Genomic DNA, 9,808 nt, shown 5'->3' with positions numbered 1-9,808 from the left:
ATAGTAAAGTTGGGCTTTGATGGTAACATTCTGATGGTAATTGCGTTCTGATGGTAAACGCAGTCTGATGGTTAGTATAATACTGGTAAATGTCTTTGATGGTAGCTTCTTTAAGGGCGAAGCAAGGGCATCAGCAGCGGGGCGGCCCAAGGGCCAAGATTCCACCTCCCCCGTAAACTTTCAGCGCTGAGCACGATGGTGGTGTCAGAATTGTCCTGTCTTTAGCCGTTCTCCTAGAAATCACGGGGTGAAAAGGGTAATTTTGTTTTTATGCAAGCAAACGATTAAGTATGTGATCCTCTCACACCACACATAGTATCTGGTTTGCGAGCAGCTTCGATTTAATGATGGTGGAAAATGTATTGGTGATCACTAGTACTTTGTTTTGTCAAAGAGCTGCTTTAGGATCCATACTAGGTCATCCTGGAGTCCAGGACCATATTTGGCAGTTTCACTGCATTTAATGTCGATTTAGTCAATACCTTTACATAATCTCGATCTCTCGCAATAGGCATTTCAGCTGGTCAAGAATTTGACGTCTACTCAACTTTTTCACTTATCCTACTTAAAAACTACTGCCGAGTGTGTTGCTGGTCGGTTTCTTATTTATTGGTTTTATTTGATCCTAATTAGGTGCACATGCTTATTTCGGATCAGGCAATAATTCAAAGACCCCGTGGACTGTGCACCAAAATCTTGATTGCTTCCACAGCCGACTACTGTCAGGCTACAAGATAGCAAAATCACCATCTTGATACAAAGCTGATTCGAAATAGGTTCATATGTCCCTATTCCGGATCAAAATCAAGCCTGTACTGAAACATACTCAAAGCGGCAGTTACTAGCGACACACTAAATCTTTAAAATGTGTGGTCGGAGAGATTTGCCTTCGGTAAGCAGCAGAGGCACCAGACCTTCACCGCTCTGCTCAGAGTGTTTTACATAGGAGTGTACATTTTTTTTTTTTTTGATGGCTGCAACTGCACATTTTTGAACCATATGGTACAAAATTTTGTAATTGGGATACAAAATTTGTAATGCGTACATGAAAAAAATTGTAACATCCCATATTACAAATTTGTATATCGAGCTAACGAAAAATAATACGAGGAATACGACAACCTGTAACAATGTTACAAAAATTTCTAACAATTATAAAAACCTGCAACAGTTACGAAAATTTTCATTCGTATTGTTGAAGTTTGGACGTCAGTTACAATTTTCTGAAACAATTACAATGTTGTCACAACGTTACAAATTTTTGAATCTGCATCCAAGGTTGCAAAATTTTGTTTTAATCTAGAAAAACAGAAGCGACCGAAGGAAAAGGAAAAGGAAATAGTGACTTTAAGTGTCATCTAACGATATCAAACAGAAAAATCCGTTGATTCTTAAGTTTAGATTTTTGACGTTTGTCGCTGTTTTGAGGCCAAACCTCTTAATGTGAGCCGGATTGTAGACACATAATGCTTCATCTCGGGAATTCTATGTTGAAAGGTATCACTGTGGCTGCTGATCCCAGAATCAGCATTTGTGCTGAGCGCACTAGTGGTGCATGCTGCCCACGAATACACGTACCCACCCAACTGGAGTGTCACCTCATACGGTGCAACGCGACTAGTCACGGCAGTCACTATGTTCATCGACTCAGTAGTGTCAGCCGTGGCGATGTTGCAGTGGGGCTGGAAGCGAAGCAGTGCTGGACTCCGTGACCTGCTAGACACACCTGAGATCCGAGCAGACGCGGCGCGGTGAGCACCTTTAATTTTAAGGATTTCAACTTTCGCTGTAGTTCGCCTTGAATGCTTTATTCCAATAATGTAACATGCAGTATTGTTCACAATCTCTTTCTCATGCAGGCGTTCATTTCGTGTACTGATTCTTGCACTGATTCATGGGTCCGTTGCCATCATAGCCTTCCCAACCTTCTCTAGGGCGGCAGACGCTGCCCACTCGAAACTGTCAGCATACCTTGTGGTCGGCAGCTTGGTAGACGACGTCCTCGGCAGCCTGCAGATTGAGATCTTCAGTGCACTCGTCAATATCCTCCACGACAGGTTATGAAACTTTGTTGGCTGAGCAACTGAAAAGCCTAATACCACAGTGATTCAGAGCAAATCTCCTCCGCAAGTTTAAATTGAATAGTGGACTCGTCAACGGAATCAGCTGTTGTCCACTTTGATGCGCCGAGATAAAAATATCTTGCAATACGGGTTAAAACTTGAAATATGGTATGACACATTCTGGAGTATGAAGTTAATCGTTCCTGGTAAATGCGAAAATCGTGCGCCACCCCGCCGGTACGCTGTACACATCTCTAAATTTAATGGAAAAGTCTGACAAAACGTTAATTTTTGGGATGAAGAGAGTGTCGGAACAGTCAGATGTACTGTCGTATGAGCTGTGAGGGTGTGCTATGTACTTCAGTACTCTGGCTGAGTGCAGCTAAGATGGGAGTGGAAGGATAATGATAGAACACAAGATTTCAAGTTCTTTGAGCCGACCACAAAGTACTCACTCCTTAAGCGATGTTGTCCGGCTAGTGTGCGAGGCATGTCTAACGTGTCGGGCCTGAGCAAGCCCTTGTGAACCTGTCACGGTGGCCGCGAATGCTAGTCAAGGGCGCTATTCCAGTAGGCGCTCAGCGTGACGCTAGTTCCTCCTTGTGAGCGCGAGAATTTCACGGCAGAAACGTCAGTTTGGATTTCAAGCTGAGAATACCTGTAAGGTGATTCCGCACAGTAGCACCAGGCCCCTTCGCCAGGCCAGGGCGAGGGGCAGGTCCCGTACGTCCCGCGCCCGCTTTCAACGACCCTCTCTCCTGCTGTCCTGACCGAACACTGGTTATTCTTTTTCTTTTATCCACTTCCACACAACATTGACAGCGCTACTGTCGTGTCGAGTCGGACATGTACAAGGGCGCCCTCTGGCGGTGAGACGGTACACTGCCCTGCCAATAGACGGTGGCGTTAAAAGCAGCAGCGTTGCTTTTAATTCACCTATTTGCAGTTTGTTGATCTTTATATTTTTGTGATTACTGCGGGAGAAGCATTGCTATGGGTAAGAGATTAGTTATGTTGCCTTTATGAGATTTTAATGAAAGAGAAGTATAGATTTGAAAGAGCAACAAGTCAGTAATCGTCAACTCAGATATCTACGACTATTTTGAGGGTGTAGTGGCCGGAGAAACACACAATGTGGTGGCAGAGCACCGCAGGATGCTGAACGCTCAAATTCATGCTCGTTTTCAATTGCGCGACGCCCGCGACCCATTTAATGTCATTGTGGATGAATTCATAAAATTGTATCGCATGCCTCAACACGAGGTTATTAGGCTGTGCAATATTCTGCTGGAATTCGCCCCTCGCCGCTCCAGTCCACTGGCTACCCACATTCATTACCAAGGTATAGGAGGATATTTTATTGTGCCTACATCACAAAGTGTCCTCTAAGTAACGAAATACTTTAACTTCTGCTATACAGTTGTTGGCGGCTCTAATTTTTTTCGGAGGTGGAAGCTCCCAAAGAAAAGTGGGTGAATCTGCTAACAGCAATTTATGCCAAACCTCCATTAGTAGGTATATCAACGAAGTTACAGATACACTCAACGACCCTGAGATCCTTCGTAGGTTTATTACCTTTTCTCTCACACATAAAGAGAGGCTAAAAGTCATGCGAGTCAATGAAGAAATTCTTGGCATGCCCAGAGTATTGGGCTAACGTTGATGGAACACGTATTAGGATTGTTCCTCCTCCAAGGCAGCTTAACCCACAGATGTATTATTGCCGTAAGGGATTCCCTTCAATTAATGCACAAATCGTGAGTAAAATAAAATAAGCATAGACAACAGTATTTTGCCTTCTGTTTCCATCTGTATTCTGTATTTATATAGATCTGTATATTGTTGCAGATTTGTGATGCTACACTAACTATCCGAAATGTATGTGCAGCTTTTCCTGGATCCAGCAACGATTTTTTTGTGTGGAGTGGAACAGTTGCCAAAGATGTGATGGTACAGGCATACTTTGAAGACGGATGTTGGCTTTTAGGTATGGTGAAGAGACTCATTACCTGTAGCAGATATGTGAATATTCACAAATTTGTGTTTTGTGTTTTGACACTCTATACTTTTCAGGTGATTCGGGTTACTTTCTGGCTCCATGGCTTCATGTTCCGATTCCGCATGCTGCTCCAGGGACTCCAGAGTTTGATTACACACAAATACATTGTTCAGCACGCAATTGTGTGGAGAGGTGCATCGGCGTGTTGAAGGCAAGATGGAGGTGCTTGTGTTCTGACAGAGCTCTCACATATCGGCCAACTTTTTCTGGTCAAATTATTAATGCTTGTTGTGCACTTCACAACTATTGCCTGTTCCGTGGTCTACTAAACCCAAGGCCCTACATACAACGTGTGCCAGTTGTGCTGCCGGATTACAATGATCTACCACGAGGGCTGCTAGCTAGAGCTGCTGCTGAGCAGCGTCATCTTATTTACTATGCTCATGCCAGAAAGCAACGTTTGAGGCAGCAGCAGCTATTGGAGTAGTATTTTCTTGGTATTACTCCATTACTACTACTACTACTACTACGACTACTACTACTACTATTGTTATTCCGTTTATTTTTTAATGCTAAGGTCAGTACATGAACATTTGCTTCTGCTGCTGTTTGAAACAAGCTCGCAGACCACGAATCAAAGCTTTGAATTTGGAAATCTTTATATTCATCAGTTTGTGGAAAGCTTACCAACAATAATGTTATGTCAAGATGGGGTCCACATTGCTCAAAATATTTAAATGTTATTATTGCAGTCTCATAGAAGCAGTGGATTGTTATTTAAATTATGTAGTTATTATGATCTGTTATCTGATATTTCTAAGGTGATACAGCCTTGATTTGATGGAGCCTGGCAATATATTAAGTTTCACTGAGCAACAAACCAAAGGTATTATTTACTATGTTTTTAAAAGTTAATCATGTTAAATTTGACTTAAAAAGACTTTGTTAGGGATATGTGTGTATGTGTAAGTTCCATCACCAAATCCATTTCTTAGCAACCAAACTATTTCCTCTACAAAATGTGATCTATCCGTTGGTAGTTTTGTTTCGAGATTAAGGTCTTTCCAAGAGTGGGGAGCAATTTTGTGATGATCCAAGTGTCTACAAATATTAAATTACCCCCTTGCCGAACCTTCTTGAAGGCTGCTTTAATTGAAACTTTGTTGGAAACCAATTAAAATACATTCTTTGCTGCTATGTGAGCTACACATAAAGTAATGAAAAAAACTGAGTTATTTTATTGTGTTTCTTTGTGTGACAAAACACACGAAGAGTGTCAGTTAGAAATTTAGTCAGGAATTTGTCTCCAAAAATTGAAATCGAGCTCCAGTGGTTTTGTTTAATTGATCCGTCAAATCCAGCTACATGTGCTGCAAATGTGCCATATTCTTTTTGCAGGATTTCAACAGTGTCTGTGTTAAATTCTGTGCAATCTTCTCAGGAAACTTTCAACCATAATAATTCATGAAACAGAGGCATTCCCGAACATTTTGGTTTTATTTACACTCTTGCCATAGTTGGCCCTCAAAATTCACAGCATATCTAGTTTCCCACTGTTAGTTAATCACTCTAATCAAATAAGTTATCTGCTTGTTGTGCTAAGTTGTAGAGGGAAAATTTGGAAGAATGTACTTGCTGTATAGATTGATGATTAGGGTCATCGGTTTAAAGGGCTCACTTGGTCTTATTTTGTGCTAAAATATTAGTGGATATTAAAAGCGATAAAAAGCCTATAAATGGCATCTGAGAAATGTTTGTCTCCTTTTGTGGCCATACCTATCAGTCTGAGTCAATTTTACAATTCGGTGTAACAGTTAAATGTAACAGCCAACACTTTGATAAATTATGTTCTGAGAACAAATGGTAAGGGAATGTGCTCGACAAAGGAAACATTTGGCTTGAATAGGAACACTTTAATGAAAATGAGCTTTTCTTTAAAAGCAACTCGAGCGCCAATATATAAATACTGTTCAGGATTCTACTGAAAAATAACTTTCCGATGGTATACTTGAGTGACTCCAGGGCGAGGAGTCAGTCAAGTAAACAATTACCGAAAAGTTGTGTCTGGAAATGAGAGTGCCGAGGAGCATAGTGACGCAGAGCAACTTGTTGCTTAAAATGCAAACGCAGATGAGCAAGCTGAGTCAAGCTCAGCCATTTCTGTGAGTAGGGCTTTCTATGGTTACCTCTGCAAGTAGAATTTCAATATGAAATTATGATACTAAAATACCCATACATTTTGGGAAACTTCTAGTGAAAGCAGTGAAAGCGGTCCCCAAAGTGCTGCATCCACTTCGGACCCTATTCACTTTAAATTTGGAGATGAAATTATTCCGTCACCATCACTTGATCCTTCAGTTATATCTCTTGATATTAGTTTTGATAGCACGCCGTGGGAGCTGGTGTGATAGGTCTATCTGGAGTAGAGACCCACAACGAGTGAGCTACGCGAGCAAGGCGCTAGAGCCGCGCGCTGCGAGCTATTTTGCTCGTGGCTTCTGTGCGCGTCGGCGATGCGACGGCGAACAGGGGAACCTGCATGCTGCAGCAATGGGCCGGGTCTGCAAACAAATTTGCTCGCACGAGCAGCGCGAGCAGCGCTAGGGGGCCTCCGAAAAGCAATGCTGTCTCCGCCAAGGAGGCGTGCGGCCCTACGAACAAAATAGCTCGCAGCACGCGGCTCCAGGGCGTTGCTCGCGTAGCTCACTCGTTGCGGGTCCCTAATCTGGAGCCTCTGGCAGCCTGTCCGGATGTTTGCCATCTGCCATTCTTTGCACCACTTCCTCCCAGTCTCTCGTCGTTATGTCGATCGCCTTCGATGCCTGCTGACGCTATTTCTTGAAGTACCTGAAAGCCACATTAAGTTAATTAGCAGGTCTAACCCTGTCCACTTCTCTAAAGAACTGCTCTATTTTCTCCTCCGCATGTCTCCTGGATGCTCTTCTATCTGCCAGCGTGGCCTCTTGCAGCAGCTCCTCGGCAAACGAATCGCCAGGTTCTCTCCTCGTGAGAGTGTAGGCGTGTCGTTGCCTATTCGCTGCCTCCCTTATTCGCCTGGGGGTCATAGGTGACTCTTGTACCCGGAGCTGATCATTCGCTGCCGTCTCCATTGCCTCGGCCACCTGCTTCCATGACAAGTTACCAAACCAGGCGTCAGTTGTTCTAACGCATGCGTCAGTGTCAGTGCCTTTTAAAAAAATATACCCCAAAAATGGCTTGAATCGACCAATATCTCGCAAACTAAAAGAGCTACGTACGTACAAAGGGATGAAATTTTCCCCTTGAGATCATAAAATGGCGTGTTTACTAAGGGGGCGAACTTGGTTTTCAATTTTTATACTTTCCGATTTTGTTTGTATTATGTGAATTTCCGAAATTGTAATTGTGTTGCGGGGATAGTAAATATTGTCCGATCGAGTTGCGATTTTTTGCATTGTGTTCTACGTCCCAAATGTCTACTTTTCCGCACCCCGCCGAATCCGCGCGGAAGAAAACCCTGTTTTCAAAACACCCTAGTGAACATGTCAAATTTTGGGGCCGGCAGGCCCTATTTCCGTCTTTACTCCTATTAAGTCGTCTCGGGTGTCATAACCGCAGGCCTAGCTATATGTGTGCCAGGCGCGTCGCAGCCTAACAGTGTTTCGTGAGACAACGCGAAGCCTGTTACGCGAGACGAGGTCTGGCGCACATATAGCCAGGTAGTCCCCGACAAATGCTGTCAGTATGTCAAATTTTGGTGCTGGAAGGCCCTGTTTCCGTATACCCTCCCATTTACTCGCCTCGGGTGTCAGCGCCGCAAGCCTATCTATATGTGCGCCATGCACGTCGCAGCGTAACAGTGTTTCGTGATATATCGTGGAGCCTGTTACGCGTTCTGGCGTACATATATCTAGTTTTTAAGTCGCCTCGCTGGCCCTCTGTTTACTAAACTTCCTCGCTCAGAAGCTCGCCGAAATGGCTTCATCTTCTGATTCGGCTTTATGCAAGACCGGTTCACCAGTAGCAGGTGAGCCTAGTGCCTCCCTTCTCACTTCCTACCTCCTGTGTCTACCTTATTCTTACCACCTGCCTTGTTGTTCAGTTGGTGAACTAACGATGAACACCCTGAGTGGTCGGATGCCCGCGTATGCATGCCACAGCAAAAAAATTCTTTTCACTTCTTAAAAACTACACGCCGCGTTGATTCTAGACTAAAGGTGTACACGGTATGAAAGGTTTCTTGTATACAACAAGTATACTTCAAGACTCGGTCCTGGTTGGCATTGTTACTCTCCATAAGATCCAAGACAGAGTCTTGAAATACTTTTTTTTTTTACCGCGTATTGAAAGCACAGATGGACGCTAATTTTGCCATTGGTGCTGGTGCGCGCACAAAAACGTGCCCATCTTCGCCTTCCACTGGACTATGCAGCCCTTTACCATGTGCACGATTGTGCTGCAACGGATCGGTCTGCACCTGTCAAAAACATTGCTTGTCACTTTTAAAAGATGACGCTAGTTGTTGACCTAGGGGTTTGGAGACTTCGGGGACCTTAAACTAGAGGTCCCTCATGAACCAAGATATCACGCAAGAAGACGCATCACTATAACATTCGATACAACACACAGGCTACCACATTACTTTAAGCGTGGGTTCGTTTCGCAGTTAACAAGAACTGTTAACGTTTTTTAAATCGACATATATTTGATTGCTGGCGAAATCTTGCAGATGATAGTACTCTTTTTACTCTAATGTTGAACCCTAGAAATTTCTTTCCGGGCATTTCTTTTGTGCTGCTGTACTGTAAGGGCGCTATAACCCAGGTAGCAAGCAAAAAAATAATAAAAATGTACTTTTCATAGGTTTAAGATGCTTAATATGCATCTCGAACAGAGCATACGGTCACCAAAAGCACTTAGTGCACAGTTTCATCTTTATCAACGAGCCGTTTTGGCTAACAAAGGTACGGTACCCATTGGCTGAGCGATAGCGAAGCCCATAACTTCACTGACCGAAAAAGCTCCTTTCTGTCTGTGTGTTTGCTTGTATCTATGCACGATAGCTCGAAAATGAATTGAGATAGCGATCTGGGAATTTTAGGTTCGTTTTGTATGACATATCGAGTTCGAAGATGAGCTTTCTAGCTCAAAAACTGACTTTAAAAAAAATCAAAAACCATACAGGTCGCAAAATGTATTTTTCTTATCGAATATTTATTTATGAGTTTTTATGGGGTACTCGTACAAGTAGAAACCTGAGAACGAAAATTTCGTCTGTTTTGCTCTATCCGCGTGGGTGCTAAAGATCATTTCTTGATGAAAATAAGGTGAAAATAACCAAATGGTCTTTTAAATCATAGAAAAGGCTTCATATCGAAAAATGTATAGGAGGTTGTACTTCAACCAAACATTTGGCGTCAAACTAAACCATCCTTTGTGGTCGAGGTGGCCTAGATTATCCACTGTCACTAAAACGTTAATTTTCACATAACAATCTGTCAAAATCAGAACTTTTAATGAATATCCTTATTGAATATCAGAAGTTTCAATTCCCTTATTTTAGAGTAATAAGTCCCCTACAAATGCTGTCAGCATGGCAAATTTGGGGGCCGAAAGAGGGCCAATATCTGTAAACACTCCTGTGAACTTGTCGCGGTCGTCATCGCCGCAGGCCTAGCTATATGTGCGCCTTACGCTTCGCAGCGTAACAGTGTTTCGTGAGCTATCGCGAAGCTTGTTACGCGAGACGTGGTCTGGAGTACATATA

The 9,808-nt window shown here is 43.1% G+C and overlaps 2 protein-coding genes and 1 long non-coding RNA gene across 4 annotated transcripts in view; 2 read left to right on the top strand and 1 right to left on the bottom strand.

Annotated features, from left to right (window-relative positions):
- Nucleotides 1-2,347, top strand: part of LOC127749934 (uncharacterized) — a 23,044-nt gene extending 20,697 nt beyond the window's left edge. For both annotated transcript variants that reach the window (XM_052270048.1, XM_052270047.1), the window contains 2 exons: nt 1,498-1,751; nt 1,860-2,347. In XM_052270048.1, coding sequence (XP_052126008.1) covers nt 1,498-1,751; nt 1,860-2,064 — 459 coding nt within the window. In that variant the 3' untranslated portion in view covers nt 2,065-2,347. The remainder of the gene's footprint in view (nt 1-1,497; nt 1,752-1,859) is intronic.
- LOC127749935 (uncharacterized) lies at nt 1,782-2,566 on the bottom strand. The gene is made up of 2 exons (XR_008011430.1): nt 2,519-2,566; nt 1,782-2,010 (listed from the first exon to the last, which is right to left on the bottom strand). It is a non-coding gene; the product is annotated as an uncharacterized LOC127749935 (long non-coding RNA).
- A 697-nt stretch (nt 2,567-3,263) lies between these two features.
- LOC127749933 (putative nuclease HARBI1) lies at nt 3,264-7,554 on the top strand. The gene is made up of 5 exons (XM_052270046.1): nt 3,264-3,405; nt 3,484-3,531; nt 3,630-3,820; nt 3,912-4,050; nt 4,137-7,554. The coding sequence occupies exons 3-5, from the start codon at nt 3,683-3,685 to the stop codon at nt 4,547-4,549; spliced, it is 690 nt and encodes a 229-aa protein (XP_052126006.1). The 5' UTR covers nt 3,264-3,405; nt 3,484-3,531; nt 3,630-3,682; the 3' UTR covers nt 4,550-7,554.
- Nucleotides 7,555-9,808: the final 2,254 nt, after the last annotated feature.

This window comes from Frankliniella occidentalis, unplaced genomic scaffold, assembly GCF_000697945.3.
Source record: "Frankliniella occidentalis isolate FOCC.00 unplaced genomic scaffold, Focc_3.1 Scaffold108, whole genome shotgun sequence".
In the NCBI taxonomy this organism is placed as follows: domain Eukaryota; kingdom Metazoa; phylum Arthropoda; class Insecta; order Thysanoptera; family Thripidae; genus Frankliniella; species Frankliniella occidentalis.
The sequence above is the reverse complement of the archived record's forward strand: the minus strand, read 5'-3'. Positions and strand labels throughout refer to the sequence as shown.

Excerpts from the sequence above, each read along its gene's own strand:
- LOC127749933 (XM_052270046.1), top strand. The coding sequence starts at position 3,683 with ATGAAGAAATTCTTGGCATGCCCAGAGTATTGGGCTAACGTTGATGGA. Across the intron at positions 3,821-3,911 it reads CTTCAATTAATGCACAAATC|ATTTGTGATGCTACACTAAC; the intron begins GTGAGTAAAATA and ends ATATTGTTGCAG. Across the intron at positions 4,051-4,136 it reads AGACGGATGTTGGCTTTTAG|GTGATTCGGGTTACTTTCTG; the intron begins GTATGGTGAAGA and ends TATACTTTTCAG.